The sequence below is a fragment of the Argopecten irradians genome, chromosome 10, assembly GCF_041381155.1.
Source record: "Argopecten irradians isolate NY chromosome 10, Ai_NY, whole genome shotgun sequence".
Lineage (NCBI taxonomy): Eukaryota > Metazoa > Mollusca > Bivalvia > Pectinida > Pectinidae > Argopecten > Argopecten irradians.
Window position 1 is genome coordinate 931,451 of NC_091143.1, and position 21,888 is coordinate 953,338.

Consider the following 21,888-nt stretch of genomic DNA (forward strand, 5'->3'; position numbering starts at 1 on the left):
AGTAACTCTCACGAAGATAATACCAGTCAGTAACTCTCACGACGATAATACCAGTCAGTAACTCTCACGAAGATAATACCAGTCAGTAACTCTCACGACGATAATACCAGTCAGTAACTCTCACGACGATAATACCAGTCAGTAACTCTCACGACGATAATACCAGTCAGTAGTAACTCTCACGACGATAATACCAGTCAGTAACTCTCACGACGATAATACCAGTCAGTAACTCTCACGACGATAATACCAGTCAGTAACTCTCACGACGATAATACCAGTCAGTAACTCTCACGACGATAATACCAGTCAGTAACTCTCACGAAGATAATACCAGTCAGTAACTCTCACGAAGATAATACCAGTCAGTAACTCTCACGACGATAATACCAGTCAGTAACTCTCACGACGATAATACCAGTCAGTAACTCTCACGAAGATAATACCAGTCAGTAACTCTCACGACGATAATACCAGTCAGTAACTCTCACGACGATAATACCAGTCAGTAACTCTCACGACGATAATACCAGTCAGTAACTCTCACGACGATAATACCAGTCAGTAACTCTCACGACGATAATACCAGTCAGTAACTCTCACGACGATAATACCAGTCAGTAACTCTCACGACGATAATACCAGTCAGTAACTCTCACGACGATAATACCAGTCAGTAACTCTCACGACGATAATACCAGTCAGTAACTCTCACGACGATAATACCAGTCAGTAACTCTCACCACGTAACTCTCACGACGATAATACCAGTCAGTAACTCTCACGACGATAATACCAGTCAGTAACTCTCACGACGATAATACCAGTCAGTAACTCTCACGACGATAATACCAGTCAGTAACTCTCACCAGTCAGTAACTCTCACGACGATAATACCAGTCAGTAACTCTCACGACGATAATACCAGTCAGTAACTCTCACGACGATAATACCAGTCAGTAACTCTCACGACGATAATACCAGTCAGTAACTCTCACGACGATAATACCAGTCAGTAACTCTCACGACGATAATACCAGTCAGTAACTCTCACGACGATAATACCAGTCAGTAACTCTCACGAAGATACCAGTCAGTAACTCTCACGAACGATAATACCAGTCAGTAACTCTCACGACGATAATACCAGTCAGTAACTCTCGATAATACCAGTCAGTAACTCTCACGACGATATACCAGTCAGTATTCACGAGTAACCATCAGTAAACGACGATAATACCAGTCAGTAACTCTCACGACGATAATACCAGTCAGTAACTCTCACGACGATAATACCAGTCAGTAACTCTCACGACGATAATACCAGTCAGTAACTCTCACGACGATAATACCAGTCAGTAACTCTCACGACGATAATACCAGTCAGTAACTCTCACGACGATAATACCAGTCAGTAACTCTCACGACGATAATACCAGTCAGTAACTCTCATGATGATATTCATCATCATACACGTAATGTCGTTTACTGTGTGTGTTGTGTGTGGAAGAGATGAGATTCCAAATTAACTTACTGTCATATACTTCTGGGGATTAATAAAACATAGAATTATAGGTTTACCTTCGATACACCATGCTTGTGTTGTTTACTAATCGATACGTAAACGGTAGCTCTTACTTCATACTTAAATACTGTCCTCTGGATAAGATTATGTGATATGAAGCTAGAGACGCGTGAGGATTGACTACAGTATCAACCCCATACCCAGATATCGTCACGAATCATCGTCATCCAGTGATTAAACATGGATGAACGTCACATCCATAATGATGGCGGATATAGGAAACTTTTGCATAAAGAAAATAGTTTTGTTTTTATTAAGTGTTACAGATGAGGCATCAGAATGACGGATATAAAGTTATTTGAGACAAATCCAATTGTTGTAAGCATATGGTGGGTAAATGCTATTTCAAATGATTCACTGAAAGAGAAAACATTTATCCCAGTTTTAGCAATGGTATCTTTTGATTTCGTAATCAATCGATCATAAACGTATAGAAAAGCAGTGACTCGCTAAGATGTGTGTATGGGGAGGGAGGACCCGAACTACGATATTTCCTAATGAGAATGTTGTTCATCATTTTCACACGGCAATCAAGGACGAAGATCACGATAAAACCATATACATTTATCATACTTCAAATACAGTGTAATTCAACTAATCAGGTGCGCCATTGATTAAAGAAGAGTAAGAAGGTTCAACGGATACAAGTTCTTTTCTAATCAATCCATACTGCTGTACATGTGCAGCTGTCCCGCCTTTATCGTCAGTAACGCCTTATGAACGGTGCCTGAGTAAGGAAAAACAAACAACTTACTTAACTATTGATTAGGAACTTCGATACACATGGTCAATACTAGTCGTCTGTAACAGATAATTTTTTTGAGCGTGAACGGTTGACAATAAGTCCATAAGGTCAATTCCTAGCGGAGGCAATGTTTAAATAAGAAATTAATTATTTAACTGATTTGTTTGTTTGATTAATTAACGCCATATTAACTGCCAGGGTCATGTAAGGACCTCTCATGTTAGCGATGTGCTGTGTGAATGAAGTGCGTGATACGTGTTTTGAGAAATCAAAAATTTGTGTAATGCATTTTTGTATAGTGGAACTCTTACCCTTTTTATACATAGTCATATATCACTGAAGCATGCCGCCGAAAATGCCAAGCAACACTTTTATCCGGTTACATTATACTTAAAACAGACAAATCAGTCGTCCCACTCCCTAAATCATGAGCGCTAAGCAGGAGCAGCAATCACCGCTTGTAAAGACGTTGATATGTCTCGGTTAGGGGACTGAACACAGAGCCTACCTTACAGGGGCGAACCCTAAACAGAAGGCCAAAAGTGGGATGGTGTGAAGGGAGATTTATTTTCGTAAATATAACCAAGACAAATCACTGTCAGAAGTAGGAAGTCCGCCGACGTGAACACAAGGAATTGTACAAATATCTTTTAATTTAAATATTATTGTCGCCGCCGTAAATTATAGGAGACATATGTTGAAGAATCCGTAATTGTAAAACAAATCTATTCCATACAATATTGTATCGTAACCACATCAATCTGTCGATTTTGTCAGTATAATACAGTATAATAGTATATGACCGAGGGCACTAGTCAATAAATTGTCATGCTTTGTTAAAATTGTGATTCTTTGATATTTAAAATTTATTAAACACAATGTATCATATTCACTATGTGTTGTTGATCCAAAGATTATTGACAATTTCCACAGTAATCATGTCAGCATATCCAACCAACTATTACTTCGTCATAGAAACATTCTTTTCTGGGGATGTGGATGTGGCGCAGTGGTAGAAGTCGTAGGTATGTTTGGCTAGGCGATTGGGTGCCGTAGATCGTGAGTTCGATGCCCGGAAAGGGCACGAGTCAATAAATTGTTATGCTTGGTTAGATTGTGTTTTTTTTATATTTATTATAATATGACCGTGTGAAGTGTGTTATTTGGTGTCTTCACCACACGAACACACCGCAGTAAGGACTGTTCATAGGACGTCAATATCATAAACCAAACCAGAATATAATCACACACTATTAGTTTTCCTAAATAAAAATCTGGTGTCTGGCATGTAAACAGCTATTTGCCAAAAGTGGTATTTTCCTTTAAGTGCTAAAATACACTCATTGGTGTGGTGCGGAATTACGATTAAGCATAGCTGTGATTTGTTCTAAAACGCTCTCTATTTTAAGTGACTATGTAGCATAATGTTCATTTTTGCACAGCAAGCTAACTCAGCATAAAATTCAATCACATACTGAAAAATGGCATTGCAAATGTCATTAAAACGGCCTCTAAGAGAGATTACACAGACTAGATACACGGGAAAGTCTTGGAACTAACGAACACTTTTTTACCTCTAAGTACCGGGAGAACATATAGCTGATTTTACAGGGGGAGAATGTATGATTTTAACTGAGTAGGCAATGGCAAGAATGTATTAAAACAAATACTCCAGATCAGATAGTCTAAATTAATTACGATTATACATAACTTGTTTTTTGCCGTTGAGCAATGCTACAGAGCAATTTTTTGTCATCCCGTAAAGCAGTGTTATACGTTTGCGAAGTTACCATTCTCTTGATACATTAATGTGCGTGGGTTTAGTCAAAATCAATTTGTCTGTTGTACTAAAATCCCCATCACAAGAAACGGGTTTGGGAACGGCATATAAAGGTATCGACTTTTTAAAGATAATTTCTAAGAACTTTTCGATTTTTTCATCAGCGGATTCATTAAATAGTTGTACTTGTGTAGATCGAGTTCCTAGAACCATAGATTAATTCTGTCTGTGACGCCTTATTAAAAAAACGTCATCAGGAGGTTTGATTTACATCTAAATACACATGCGATATCGGTGACATTTCATTTTTTGTTTGTGCAATTGCTTATTTGCAATTCCATTCGCATGCATTTGATGGGTTCGGTTTCAGAACAATTTTCTTTCCAAATACATGTTATGTTTTTTGTGATTATGCTTTTCACGATACGTACGTTAGCAATCTTTTATATATGTTATGTGCTGTTTTGATCAAATGATATAGAAAGTTTCATAAATAGATTTAATAAGTTCTTCGCGAAAAAAATTGAAGTATGACAAAATAAAGGACAGCTGTATAAATTAAAACATTTCGTGCGCTTTTATTCTTGAGTTTCTTTAAAACAAATAAAGCAATTGTAGTTTTATTTTTCTGCAACACGTTAACCATATCAAATCATTGACCATATCAAAACATTGACCATTTCAAACAATTGGTCTATAAATAAGAATTATTTGCAGAAATTCTAAAATAATGAAAATTGTCTATACAGTTACAAAAAGCGACGTAAGCTCTGTATAAATGTTCGTTAATCTTGTGAAGAGAAAATGTATGTCAATCTGTTGCTATCCTTATTGTCTTTCTAACAATAACCCTCCGAAAGTCGGTGCTTTTGCTCTGGGATTCAATTTATTTGTCACCACCGACATGTGACATGACCATATATAGGACTAATTATAACCGAACACTTCAGATTGGTGATGTTTAGATTGATGGCAGATCGAATGGCTAGACTTTTATTATTTTGCCTCTCATCGTGTTTGTTTCTGTTTCCAGCTCTTTGTGTTCAGCGTGTTAAGGGGCCCCTTCAAGGAGGACTTCTATCAATGTGTGGATTTCGCGTCCTATCCCCACCCACAGTATAAATGGATGTACAATATCTTCTGTCTTTTTGTTCAGTTCATGATCCCCTTGGGTATCATGATAGCAGCTTACGGACTCATATTTTGTACAATCTCGAGGAAATCTAAAGAATTCAGAGGTAAGATATACTTTAATGTTCTTTGTAATCTTAACTTGGATAAATAATATTTATCTATGTCGTCAAGGAATTTTTTAATTTGTAGTTTGGAGTTCCAATTATTTCTTTAATTTGTATTTTGGAGTTCCAACAACAACTATTTAACTTGTATTTTGGAGTTCCAGCAACAAATATTTAATTTTCATTTTAAATCTTTAATTTGTATACTAGAGTTCCAGCACTAACTCTTAAATTTGTATTTTGGAATTCCAGCAACACATTTTTAATTTGTATTTTGGAGTTTCAATAAAAAAAACCTCTTTAATTTGTATTTTGGAGTTAAAAAAACAACTCTTTAATTTGTATTTTGGAGTTCCAACAACATTTGTTTCATAGTTCACAAAATATAACGCTGTGATAACAAACGAATGCATTGTTACATCACATTAATTATTAGATTTTATCCGAATGCTACATTCCGAACACTGACCGATGGTTTAACCAGTTGGCTACCTATCATACAATATTTGGCGTTAATCTGCTCTTCATATATTTAGTTTAACACCAAATGTTGTTAAATAGGTCAAGGAGAAAGTTAATAGACACCAGGTCTTAATTAACCTGCTAGGCTCTTTATAAGCTAAATTCGGATATGCCGATCACATGTTTTCCCTTTTATCCCTGATATGTTTGCATTGGAGCTTGACTCAACGCCCTATTGAAGTACTCTTTGTGCTACATAAACGTGATTTTGGCAAACTTTTATCTTTGAATTGTATATATGTGTGTATGTACTTTCAGATAATGTAACGATTGTTAAAGATTCTAGACGGTGTTTACATATGCTTGTAATATATCAGGGAGTCTCATATTTCAAGTTATTTAACAATTGGGCTTTATAAATTAACTATATAAAGGTACTTTGTCTAAGAACTGAAAGCCATAGCACTAATAGTGTAAGCTCAAACAATATTCCTATAACTTACTCACTCTTACATTCCATTTTATACAACATTATGCATTAAGGACACAAAAAGAGGCAACACACTTTCCATCACTTTTTTGTTATTTGACCACATTCCCAAGAACAACAGCAGGATAACCGTTAATTCGGTTTAAGTGCTATTTTGTGTATTGAGTTTTATATATCATGATAAAGCGATTGCTGGAGTTTACAAACAGCGGCCTAGTTCATCTTCAAATAAATCGGTTTTCTCTTCCATATCTTTCTACCAAATAAGATGTAGTTTTTATATTGAACGTCTTGGAAATCGAGACACATTTCATTCTTCATCTAGACCACGCAGTATTGGTCACAATATTGGTTGGTTAAATAAAAAAACAACTCAATTATTGTTCCATTGTATTATTTTTATGATATATATATATTGTCTTATTAAAATATTATAATAAGGTATATGTGTTTATTGTGTAGTGTCTACTCAACGTAAATTATTCAGAGACATATTGATATGTTGGTCGCATTACACTGTACAAGGGACGACTTGTCTCTGTAGGCAATGTGTTGCGTGTGTGTGAATGTGTTTGGAAGCTGCGGTATAGTGAAGCTCTTGCTATTTTATTGTGCAATCTTGGTGAAACGTAGGTGTAGAATTTGCCTGAAATTCAGTCACCACTTTCTAATCATAAGTTTGAGGCCTACGTGGTATACTTGATACTAGTCCTAGCTTCTAACTCATCTTTCCACCATAGTTAATGGTGCTGATGTCTTTTAAAGTGTCTTAAATTATAGACTTCAACCTACATGCAAGCAAATAAACTCTTGCAACAATAATTTGTTCGATGTGAGCAGTTTCACATGGCGAAGATACGAGTATGATTTCTATATACTAACCACGATAGTAAACCATATTCACTGGAGAGTGTCGATACACTTTTTATATTGAAATACCCTAATTCGTTGCATTATCTTACTTTGTAGTTAGAGACAGTTAAACGTTTGTTGTATTTCTACTCAGAAATATACGATATTTCAAACGTATCTGAACAATAACATGACGATTGTTGTTTCTTTAGAAAAAACTTTATAGTAACCTTCCTAAATATATAGCTAACATCATTGGTTATGTGTGACGTCGACGTTGACAAGTATCATTTTATTTGTCATCCAAGTGTCTTTTATAACGCAATTTGTAAAGACTGTTAACATACATGGAATGCCATGATAACTAAGCATGCTTGTGTTGATGGGAAGTTACTAGCGGGAAAGCTTTATCACGCCGAATCAAACTGATGGTAGATCATCCCTAAACACTAAAATAGGCAAAATACTCGCTACACTATGTCATTGGAATGGTACGTTGCTAGTATAAATTGGATTACCCAAGAAAATTATTGAAGAATGCGTAATTAAATAACTTCTTTAAAGATTGCTGTCAGGTTAACCTTTGTAAACAGCCATATCAGAATCATGACACAAGTAGTGTAGAATAGGGAGAAACGGTTTGAACCCTAACCTAATACCACTGCGGGATGTTAGTGTCACAGATGGTAAAGAGTACGCGATTAACGGGTATAAAACGCTCATTCACATGGAAATGTCGTATAGGTGAGACAAACTGCCCTTATGGGTATGCCGTAAACTTTGTCGTTAGAGTTCAGATTATGCATCTAAACTATTTGTTCGCCTCTCACTGATGTGGATATGTTACTCCAGAGGAATCAGGCAGCTATAAAGGCTAGCATGAATACCACTATTTACGACGAAATGCTGCCAATATGAATTACCTATTGTTAGCGTGTTATACTTTAATTTTTTGTGTGTATATTTGATAATTAATAAGGTTATTTATTTCATATAATTGATATCCAACACTTAAACTACAGTACTTTGAACTCGTCCTTTGAGTAAATACCATTATTTAAGCGGGTAAAATACCAATTTTGTTTTGTTTTTAACTAAAAATGAAAAATTTAATTTAATCGGTTTTAACTTTCCGCGACCTGGCATTATTTTTTGTGATCAATAATACGCAAAATCGATACTCTATAGATGAAATCATGTTATCCTCGTTGTAATATTTTGTTGCGTTTTTGTTCTTTGTATTTCTTTGTATTTTCCTATTTTCTGTTATAAGAATAACCTTGTTTGCCACCTTCATACAACACTGGCTATTTCAAGAACTTCTGTAAATCTGCAAAAATCAAAACAGAACTTGAAGAGTTTTGACATTTACGTTATTTACTGATAATTGAGATCTGTTTGTAAACCTGACATGTTACGCTTGGGTAAATGCATACCAGGCCTGTGTACAATTTATCTAACAGGATGGAAATGGCGGTGCTGTGTCTATATATACTATATACCATATGGAAATGATAGAAGCTACATTTTGAAAACAACAAAAAAGAGCACCTCATTTTGGGATATAATCAATTCCCACATTTAAATAAAGGAGGAATGGGTTTTTATTATTCAGTCATTAGGATTCAATAAGAAATCGGCCCTGCGCAAATAATTTGCAGACTCTTAACAAAGTTGCTTTCGATTAAATCACGGAGTCACGTATGTTTTTATATGCCAGACACGAATTACATTTTACTGCCGTTTCTTTATTATTTAACATGTCTGTCGAATTATTATTAATACATTTTGAAATGATGGTAACTTAAAAACAACCAAAAAACATGTCTTTTCACTTTTTTGCTGTTTCGTTTCTGTTTTAATATTTTCGAAATATCCATATGAAAACAAAGATACATAAGTAACGTACAAATACTGAAAGTATATACCGGGTCAAAATATTCGTTTAGAAAATTCCGTATGCTATTTCGCGGTGAATCCGTTTCTCCTTCAGATCTCTGAAAGAAGCATTTGATATTTCTTATTGTTCGAATGATTAAAACTTTACAAAATACCAAAGGTGAAACAGTTCATTCTTACGTATTGCAATGTCAAGCGTATAATGTAGGGCAATCAATAATATATTGGTGAGGTGCTAGTTCATAGATACATGACTTTGCAACTGTTGGAACATAGATACGTGCCCGCATATAATTAATTTGCTAGATTTCATTGCATTTATTACTCATCTCACCAAAATATAAAAATACGGATCTCCCTTTTCACCGGAAAACGTTAATACACCAAATTGGAAGGTAACAGACAGCAACACATGTAAATCCGGGAAGGTAACAGACAACAACACATGCAACTCTGGGAAGGTAACAGAGAGTAACACATGCAAATCCGGGAAGGTAACAGACAGTAACACATGCCAATCCGGGAAGGTAACAGACAAAAACACATGTAAATCCGGGAAGGTAACAGACAGTAACACATGCCAATCCGGGAAGGTAACAGACAGCAACACATGCCAATCCGGGAAGGTAACAGACAGCAACACATGCCAATCCGGGAAGGTAACAGACAGCAACACATGCCAATCCGGGAAGGTAACAGACAAAAACACATGCAAATCCGGGAAGGTAACAGACAAAAACACATGCAAATCCGGGAAGGTAACAGACAAAAACACATGCAAATCCGGGAAGGTAACAGACAACAACACAAATAAATCCGGGAAGGTAACAGACAGCAACACATGCAACTCTGGGAAGGTAACCGACAGCAACACATGCAACTCTGGGAAGGTAACAGACAACAACACATGCAAATCCGGGAAGGTAACAGACGGCAACACATGTAAATCCGGGAAGGTAACAGACAGCAACACATGCAACTCTGGGAAGGTAACAGACAGCAACACATGTAAATCCGGGAAGGTAACAGACAGCAACACATGCAAATCCGGGAAGGTAACAGACAACAACACATGCAAATCCGGGAAGGTAACAGACAGCAACACATGTCAATCCGGGAAGGTAACAGACAGCAACACATGCAAATCCGGGAAGGTAACAGACAGCAACACATGCAAATCCGGGAAGGTAACAGACAACAACACATGTAAATCCGGGAAGGTAACAGACAGCATAACATGCAAATCCGGGAAGGTAACAGACAACAACACATGCCAATCCGGGAAGGTAACAGACAGCAACACATGCCAATCCGGGAAGGTAACAGACAGCAACACATGCCAATCCGGGAAGGTAACAGACAACAACACATGTCAATCCGGGAAGGTAACAGACAGCAACACATGTCAATCCGGGAAGGTAACAGACAGCAACACATGTCAATCCGGGAAGGTAACAGACAACAACACAAATAAATCCGGGAAGGTAACAGACGGCAACACATGTAAATCCGGGAAGGTAACAGACAGTAACACAAATAAACCCGGGAAGGTAACAGACAGCAACACATGTCAATCCGGGAAGGTAACAGACAACAACACAAATAAATCCGGGAAGGTAACAGACAACAACACATGCCAATCCGGGAAGGTAACAGACAACAACACATGCAAATCCGGGAAGGTAACAGACAGCAACACATGCAACTCCGGGAAGGTAACAGACGGCAACACATGCAAATCCGGGAAGGTAACAGACAACAACACATGTAAATCCGGGAAGGTAACAGACAGCATAACATGCAAATCCGGGAAGGTAACAGACAACAACACATGCCAATCCGGGAAGGTAACAGACAGCAACACATGCCAATCCGGGAAGGTAACAGACAGCAACACATGCCAATCCGGGAAGGTAACAGACAACAACACATGTCAATCCGGGAAGGTAACAGACAGCAACACATGTCAATCCGGGAAGGTAACAGACGGCAACACATGTAAATCCGGGAAGGTAACAGACAACAACACATGTCAATCCGGGAAGGTAACAGACAGCAACACATGTCAATCCGGGAAGGTAACAGACAACAACACAAATAAATCCGGGAAGGTAACAGACGGCAACACATGTAAATCCGGGAAGGTAACAGACAGTAACACATGCAGATACGAGTAGGTAACAGACAACAACACATGTAAATCCAGGAAGGTAACAGACAACAACAGATGTAAATCCGAGAAGGTAACATACAGTAACACATACAGATACGAGTAGGTAACAGACAACAACACCTACAAATCCGGGAAGGTAACAACACACACATACAAATCCGGGAAGGTAACAGACAACAACACATACAAATCCGGGAAGGTAACAGACAACAACACATGTAAATCCGGGAAGGTAACAGACAGCAACACATACAAATCCGGGAGGGTAACAGACAGCAACACATGCAAATCCGGGAAGGTAACAGACAACAACAGATGTAAATCCGGGAAGGTAACAGACAAAAACACCTACAAATCCGGGAGGGTAACAGACAACAACACATGTCAATCCGGGAAGGTAACAGACGGTAACACGTACAAATCCGGGAGGGTAACAGACAGCATAACATGCAAATCCGGGAAGGTAACAGACAACAACAGATGTAAATCCGAGAAGGTAACATACAGCAACACATACAAATCCGGGAAGGTAACAGACAGCAACACATACAAATCCGGGAGGGTAACAGACAGCAACACATGTAAATCCGGGAAGGTAACAGACAACAACAGATGTAAATCCGGGAAGGTAACAGACAACAACACATGTCAATCCGGGAAGGTAACAGACAACAACACATGTCAATCCGGGAAGGTAACAGACAGCAACACATGTAAATCCGGGAAGGTAACAGACAGCAACACATGCAAATCCGGGAAGGTAACAGACAACAACAGATGTAAATCCGGGAAGGTAACAGACAGTAACACAAATAAATCCGGGAAGGTAACAGACAGCAACACATGCAAATCCGGGAAGGTAACATACAGCAACACATGCAAATCCGGGAAGGTAACAGACAGCAACACATGCAAATCCGGGAAGGTAACATACAGCAACACATGTAAATCCGGGAAGGTAACAGACAACAACACATGTCAATCCGGGAAGGTAACAGACAGTAACACATACAAATCCGGGAAGGTAACAGACAGCATAACATGTAAATCCGGGAAGGTAACATACAGCAACACATGTAAATCCGGGAAGGTAACAGACAGCAACACATGCAAATCCGGGAGGGTAACAGACAGCATAACATGCAAATCCGGGAAGGTAACAGACAACAACACATGCCAATCCGGGAAGGTAACAGACAGCAACACATGCAAATCCGGGAAGGTAACAGACAACAACACATGCCAATCCGGGAAGGTAACAGACAGCAACACGTACAAATCCGGGAGGGTAACAGACAGCATAACATGCTAATCCGGGAAGGTAACAGACAGCATAACATGCAAATCCGGGAAGGTAACAGACAACAACACATGTCAATCCGGGAAGGTAACAGACAGCAACACATGTAAATCCGGGAAGGTAACAGACAGCAACACATGCCAATCCGGGAAGGTAACAGAAAACAACACATGCCAATCCGGGAAGGTAACATACAGCAACACATGCCAATCCGGGAAGGTAACAGACAGCAACACATACAAATCCGGGAGGGTAACAGACAGCATAACATCAATCCGGGATGCACAATCCGGGAAGGTAACAGACAGTAACACATGCCAATCCGGGAAGGTAACAGACAACAACACATGCAAATCCGGGAAGGTAACATACAGCAACACATGCAAATCCAGGAAGGTAACCGACAGCAACACATGTAAATCCGGGAAGGTAACAGACAGCAACACATACAAATCCGGGAGGGTAACAGACAGCAACACATGTCAATCCGGGAAGGTAACAGACAGTAACACATACAGATACGAGTAGGTAACAGACAACAACACATGTCAATCCGGGAAGGTAACAGACAACAACAGATGTAAATCCGAGAAGGTAACATACAGCAACACATACAAATCCGGGAGGGTAACAGACAGCAACACATGCAACTCCGGGAAGGTAACAGACGGTAACACATACAGATACGAGTAGGTAACAGACAACAACACATGTCAATCCGGGAAGGTAACAGACAGCAACACATGCAAATCCGGGAAGGTAACATACAGCAACACATACAAATCCGGGAGGGTAACAGACAGCATAACATGCAAATCCGGGAAGGTAACAGACAACAACAGATGTAAATCCGAGAAGGTAACAGACAGCAACACATACAAATCCGGGAAGGTAACAGACAACAACACATGTCAATCCGGGAAGGTAACAGACAACAACAGATGTAAATCCGAGAAGGTAACATACAGCAACACATACAAATCCGGGAGGGTAACAGACAGCATAACATGCAAATCCGGGAAGGTAACAGACAACAACAGATGTAAATCCGGGAAGGTAACAGACAAAAAACACCTACAAATCCGGGAGGGTAACAGACAACAACACATGTCAATCCGGGAAGGTAACAGACGGTAACACATACAAATCCGGGAGGGTAACAGACAGCATAACATGCAAATCCGGGAAGGTAACAGACAACAACAGATGTAAATCCGAGAAGGTAACATACAGCAACACATGCCAATCCGGGAAGGTAACAGACAGCAACACATGTCAATCCGGGAAGGTAACAACAGACAGTAACACATGCAGATACGAGTAGGTAACAGACAGCAACACATGTAAATCCAGGAAGGTAACAGACAGCAACACATGTAAATCCGGGAAGGTAACAGACAGCAACACATGTAAATCCGGGAAGGTAACAGACAGCAACACATGTAAATCCGGAAAGGTAACAGACAGCAACACATACAAATCCGGGAGGGTAACAGACAGCATAACATGCAAATCCGGGAAGGTAACAGACAACAACATATGTAAATCCGAGAAGGTAACAGACAGTAACACAAATAAATCCGGGAAGGTAACAGACAGCAACACATGCCAATCCGGGAAGGTAACAGACAACAACAGATGTAAATCCGGGAAGGTAACATACAGCAACACATGTCAATCCGGGAAGGTAACAGACAGCAACACATGCAAATCTGGGAAGGTAACAGACAACAACACATGTAAATCCGGGAAGGTAACAGACAACAACACATGTCAATCCGGGAAGGTAACAGACAACAACACATGCAAATCCGGGAAGGTAACATACAGCAACACATGCAAATCCAGGAAGGTAACCGAGAGCAACACATGTAAATCCGGGAAGGTAACAGACAGCAACACATACAAATCCGGGAGGGTAACAGACAGCATAACATGCAAATCCGGGAAGGTAACAGACAACAACAGATGTAAATGCGGGAAGGTAACAGACAGCATAACATGTAAATCCGAGAAGGTAACAGACAGTAACACAAATAAATCCAGGAAGGTAACAGACAACAACACATGCAAATCCGGGAAGGTAACATACAGCAACACATGCAAATCCAGGAAGGTAACCGAGAGCAACACATGTAAATCCGGGAAGGTAACAGACAGCAACACATACAAATCCGGGAGGGTAACAGACAGCATAACATGCAAATCCGGGAAGGTAACAGACAACAACAGATGTAAATGCGGGAAGGTAACAGACAGCATAACATGTAAATCCGGGAAGGTAACAGACAGCATAACATGCAAATCCGGGAGGGTAACAGATAGCATAACATGCAAATCCGGGAAGGTAACCGACAGCAACACATGTAAATCCGGGAAGGTAACAGACAGTAACACAAATAAACCCGGGAGGGTAACAGACAGCATAACATGTAAATCCGGGAAGGTAACAGACAGCATAACATGCAAATCCGGGAAGGTAACAGACAGCATAACATGCAAATCCGGGAAGGTAACAGACAGCATAACATGCAAATCCGGGAAGGTAACAGACAGCAACACATGTAAATCTGGGAAGGTAACAGACAGCAACACATGCACATCCTGAGTAAAAACACAATTTCTATATAATGGATGCAAACCTTGATGAATTAGCAGATGATACATGCCTCTAGATTTTTTAGATTTTATTCTTATCAACAATTTTTTTAATGATACATATGTGGAAATTATCCCGATTGGAATGATTATTCAATGAAGCAACAACAATAGTAAGACAAAAAGTGAAATGTTTGGAATGTCTGCTTTAGTGTGATGTATTCAAGCTGACGCTCTACTTTGTATATAAATAAACCTTCACACGAGATTTGTTTGGAATCTTGTAGCTGCCAGCAGATCGCCGATTATTTACAAATGCTTATTTTGATAGAAGATCACACGAACATGTGATAGTGTTTTGTTGATGAGTATGATCCTTCCGTTACTAGGATAAGTTCTATTTGTTATATAGTCCTGTAATACCATGTCCTGTTATTCACGTGTGTCGTATGTACCGACATCAGCTCAATATCGACTAAAGCAGACAAATACAATCATAAACATACTACGCTTTCCAACAAAACGAAAACCTGTCATTATGTATGTACTTCAACACCACCGGAGGAAAATGGGAGACATATACCATGTTGTTCGCCAGACCAAGTCTTTTATTTTAATTGATGTCTTAACTCCTGTCATTGTCTTTGCTTGCATTGAGGCCGTATGGTATCAAAAGAATTGTTTGTGTTGTCCTTACGGCGACATATGCATCATGGTACCTACGGTTTTATGTGTTAATATTCTATCCTATGATCATTGTTACATTCCGTGGTAGTATACATTTGATCTATACTATTCAATACACTAATTTATATGCTTTTTGTTTTTGGTCAGCACTTAATTTGACGTTTAATTGACAATCAATGTAAACAAGATGGTTCAGTATTCTATCTAATGACGTCATAGTGTTTGGCGTGCTTCGCGAAAGAACGTTAATGGCGGTAATTCCTCTTTATTACAATGCCCTGTTTCTGAGTGCCACGTAATTCTGCTTAATGCCTTCACGCCATTCCTTATTTCCTGACCGTCCTAATTCACTACATGTTAATACCATGTAGCTGTGTATCTAATTGTTAAATGATAGCCCTATCAATGCAATTCTACTGCAAATCTGTCTTCCTCCGGGTAGACTCTAAACACTGCGCTGGCACCAATTAGCCTTACTAAAGCCAGACTGTTACATTTTATGCCCGGGAAACCTCAAACGATTTCACACCATCAATGCTATCCCGCCAGGGGACAGATAATTTAATTATGGAAATGTTTTGTCGGTTCCAGTCAATCATGGGCTTAGGCACGACAAAATCTCTCGAAATATATGGCAACATTGTAAGATTTTTCTATGCCTGGTATGATTTATTTTCTACACCTGAATTCCCTGTATGTAGATAGGATTGAGTTGTCGGTGGGTCTACACACTGTATGGCACGCGATGTATGTAGGCCATGTGTTAATTCAGGAGAAAAAAAGGGCACGCGATGTACTCTGTGGAGATGTAAATCAAGTTCAGACGACGTCAACCTGATTAATATGTAAGAGTCATATATAATCTCCTTTGTATTATCTTTTATTGCTTTGGTAAAATCAATTTGTTTTTATCGTCACTATCACTAGTTAGCACTAATTGCTGTGATGATGGTCCTGCCTTCTGAACAAATAGTGACTTATTAGAGCGAGCTGAACTCGCGGCGGAATCTCTACGAGATAAATTTTGTTTGATACCCGCGAATCAAATGATGCTTTAATGGTCATTCAACGCTACCCTCATATCTGATGATGCCACTACGATTCTGAACTATCCAGATATCATTACAAGTTAGTAATGTCATGTAGTAGACGATTCAGAAATGCCCGGATAACAAATGATGTTAGTATACGATTTAGAACTGTCCTGATACTAAATGATGGTCATGGCATTACAATTGGCCATATCAGAATTTTTCTATGATTTCCGTAATTGTTTTTTTCCTTGCTATTTTTAGTAACGAGATATTTGCTTTTATGACAGATATTCGAATGTTCTTTTCAAATTAATGAGTGGAATCATTTGTCGAAAATCATACTCTTATTATAAATGTACTTAATTAATTTAGAAAATGGATTCTCAAATATGATTTTGACACGTATCTGGCTATGTAGCGTATGTTACATATACAATTCAGTCTCTGCACGTTTTTTTAAGTTTATTATGTACATGATATTATAGAGTTACCGCTCTTGCGGGCTGATATCCACTGTGACGTCATAGTTGTGTGAGCGGATTTTTTCTAAGAATTATGACGATGCGCTTGCAAACACATCACATCACAATATTTACCTACCGAAAAGGCAGATGACTCTGTAATAAGCAATTAGAGGATGTGGGGTTATACTAACAACACTGAACGTTTCCATAGTATGCTTACATTTCATGATGTTTACATTGTATACTTACGATACATGTGCAGAGCTTATTTTATTCCATTATTTATATTAGACTATTCGATAGTTTTTTATGTTTTACACTTAGAGGAATGTTGAAATTGCTTAGTAAGCACCACATGAATTTGTGCACACCACATAATATTACTTAGTAAGCACCACATGAATTTGTGCACACCACATGATATATAACTGTTTTGTTACTTCGTAAGCACCACATGAATTTGTACACACCACATGATATATAACTGTTTAGTTACTTAGTCAGCACCACATGAATTTGTGCATACCACATAATATATAACTGTTTAGATACTTAGTAAGCATTTGTACACACCACGTGATATATTACTGTTTAGTTACTTAGTAAGCACCAAATGAATTTGTGCACACCACATGACATATCACTGTTTAGTTACTTAGTAAGCACCACATGAATTTGTGCACATCACATGATATATAACTGTTTTGTTACTTAGTAAGCACCACATGAATTTGTACACACCACATAATATATAAGTGTTTAGTTTCTTAGTAAGCACCAAATGAATTTGTGCACACCACATGATATATCACTGTTTAGTTACTTAGTAAGCACCACATGAATTTGTGCACATCACATGATATATAACTGTTTTGTTACTTAGTAAGCACCACATGAATTTGTACACACCACATAATATATAAGTGTTTAGTTTCTTAGTAAGCACCAAATGAATTTGTGCACATCACATAATATATAACTGTTTTGTTACTTAGTAAGCACCAAATGAATTTGTGCACACCACATGATATATAACTGTTTTGTTACTTAGTAAGCACCACATGAATTTGTACACACCACATAATATATAAGTGTTTTGTTACTTAGTAAGCACCAAATGAATTTGTGCACACCACATGATATATCACTGTTTAGTTACTTAGTAAGCACCACATGAATTTGTGCACATCACATGATATATAACTGTTTTGTTACTTAGTAAGCACCACATGAATTTGTACACACCACATAATATATAAGTGTTTTGTTACTTAGTAAGCACCAAATGAATTTGTGCACACCACATGATATATCACTGTTTAGTTACTTAGTAAGCACCACATGAATTTGTGCACATCACATGATATATAACTGTTTTGTTACTTAGTAAGCACCACATGAATTTGTACACACCACATAATATATAAGTGTTTAGTTTCTTAGTAAGCACCAAATGAATTTGTGCAAACCACATTATATATAACTGTTTTGTTACTTAGTAAGCACCACATGAATTTGTGTACACCACATGTTATATAACTGTTTTGTTACTTAGTAAGCACCACATGAATTTGTGCACACCACATGAATTTGTGCACACCACATGATATATAACTGTTTTGTTACTTAGTAAGCACTACATGAATTTATGCACACCACATGATATAACTGTTTTTTTTTCTTAGTAAGCACCACATAATTTGTACACACCACATGATATATCACTGTTTAGTTACTTAGTAAGCACCACATGAATTTGTTTACACCACATGATATATAACTGTTTTGCCTTCGTATCAGCAGTATGGATTTACAGATGGTTTTAAATCCCTGCATGGTACGTTATGATTTTAATTCTATACAATATGACTTTCATAATAATGATGATGTTTCATGTCTGTACATAATTTGTTATCATCGGGGATATGACATATTCATCATTAAGTCATATGCATTAGTATGTAAGCCTGTATGATCCAAGATAATGAAAAGTTCTAATATATACGACATTACTCTCCTACCACAAATCTGTGCGTATGATCTGCTACAATACATTTCAATTTTACAATTTGAATGTACCTAAGAACATCATTGAAAGAGATTGTACTGGGATTTATTCCTGTTTACTTGTTCATTAACTTTCCTGTTCCCCATGCTCCTATACTAATGGAATTAGTGGTAGGATAAAGGAGGCTTGGTTTAGACATTTATCATAGATCTCTGCCATTTCCATATATATGTAGAAATTATGCGGTATGTTATGAGCTGGATACGCTGTTACTGTTTATTGGACAGACTACACAATGCTGATCTCTAACCTAACCAGTCACGGGTATCACACACTCTCGGCTCTGGAACAGGCAAATAATCATACACTTATGATCTTGAAGTACATAACTTAATTTAGTAAGATTAAAAAATAATTCTGCATAATTTTCGGAAAACAATGTAGGAAAAGTTTTTCTTCCAATAAAATGTATTGATCGTTACAATGATACTTTCACCAAGTATTTGTTTTATTTTGTTTTGTTGTTTTTTATTTCGATGAAACTGTCTTTTTAGAATCTAATCATGTATCATGGTAGTTGGTCTTTTGATAGAACAAGCAGTCTTAAAATAATTGGACAGAAAACAATACGAAAACCAGACAAGTCTCTTTATAAATAACGTTTAGAGGCTAGCTCGTGTGGGATATCCTCCTCACGTATCTTTTGTCAAAGACTGCCATCTATGACTGCCAGCACAATGTCTCCTATGTAACTATTCTATTTTAGGGCGTCTACTGTAGAGAATGATCCATCGCTGTTCTACATAGAGTAATTACACCACGGGGTATAGTGGTAAGGGCTTTAATAAGGAAATATAAATCACACGGAAATTGACGGATAATGAAGTTTGGTATCTCACTGTCCTACCAAGGTGCCCAGTTGGCTAGCATGAGTTTCTGAATATTTCAACGTACAAGATATCAGATTCAATTGAGATAATGCATTGTCTACAACAAATTTTATACAGACAGAAATTAGATGAGAGAACCATTGTGTGCGTCAACAGATGATGGATACAGTTGGCTAAGTCACAAATCCTAAAAGTAGACGCTACTAGCTGTATTGCTGGTGGTTTTCGAAGGTCAAAAAATTTGCGTTTTTGAATAAAAGGGTGAACCACAACATTTTAAGGATTTAAAGACATTAGTATACTGCTAAATCATGAATATATCAGCCTCGCAAAAGTTATCGGCTATGCAGTATACTGAAAAACTATAATTCAAGCGACGGGTACAATGTCGTCCAACATACATTTGTACGATGAAACATAATACATGGGATACAGGTAATGACATGTTTTTGCTCAAACCAAAGGGATCTTCATTCAAAAGAGTTGATAAAATTCAAGTAAATCCATTATGAAAATCAAAGATGAAATACAAACGGTCGATGAATCTCAATTCTAAGACTGCTACACACAATATATAACATTACACTTTAGGCCTACTGACATATAACTAACTGTTTTTAGCGGTTAAATGTTGTTGAACTATGAATATTTTATCAAATTAATATATAGAACATGTGTGTACTATAGGATATCTATAAAAGGATAGGTGAACGTCATACAGCACAGTCACTGTTGTTTTTTATCTCGATCTAATATATGATCCCTTTCAGATCATGCGCGTGGGCAAGAGACGCAACGCACGTATACCTAAAAGGTATCATGTTAGCGTCAAAAATCTCAGCAGCTTCACAAATCTCCGCGTGATCAAGTGCGATAGATAGACAGAGCATAATTGACTAAGAGCGATGCTCAAATAGATTGGCCGCCCTTTAAAACAATAACGCACAGCTCCAGGAGCTAGCCGTCTACTGTCTCTCGCATTCAAATATTGATGTTTACCAACAGACACAACTATTTTAGGATATATCTCTGATGTCGTGACTTTTTCCTAAGTTAAGCATTTATTCTTACGGAAAAGTCTGGTGGTTCATTTCTACTGTCGGATTAAAATGTGCATAGCTAGATATGTTCTTCTCTTTTGGGTTCATCAAGGCCAGTTAGATAGACCTACCACGGCCCTTTTGTATACATCGGCTTCTTAAAAAATAAGCTTTTTAAATACAGATATACTGTTCATTTTTCTTACGTACATTTTTTCTAAGTAAATTTGCGCTGTTGCTATACAGTAGAAGTCAAAAGCATTAATCAATAATATCCATTTGCATTTAGGACTTAACAACATGCATAATAAAGCATTCTGTCAATTTATTATGATTCTTACTTTTTGCATTCAAATCGATTCATGTTTTGATATTTAGAGGAATGATGTTTTAAAGGGTTTTTATTTTAGGATTCAATAATAGTTAAGTGTTTATTGTTATATATATAAGACGATGAAACTGAAACTAAAACATGAAACAGATTGTAAATATGGTAATAATTTGTTTACAAATTTAAGAAGAATATACATTAAATCCATAACTTTAAATCTTACTACTCCTCCCACAAATGAAAGCACGCAAAACTTCAAAGAAATCTTAACGTTGTTACTTTTGTTTACAGAGTAAGTATTGGTGAATAGGG

General features: G+C 37.6%; 1 protein-coding gene across 7 annotated transcripts in view; it reads left to right on the plus strand.

The window, feature by feature from the left end:
- The window catches only part of LOC138332864 (gonadotropin-releasing hormone receptor-like), a 134,004-nt gene that overhangs the window by 16,320 nt on the left and 95,796 nt on the right, over positions 1–21,888 (plus strand). For all 7 annotated transcript variants that reach the window (XM_069280832.1, XM_069280833.1, XM_069280834.1 and 4 more), the window contains exon 2: positions 5,144–5,348. In XM_069280832.1, coding sequence (XP_069136933.1) covers positions 5,144–5,348 — 205 coding nt within the window. The remainder of the gene's footprint in view (positions 1–5,143; positions 5,349–21,888) is intronic.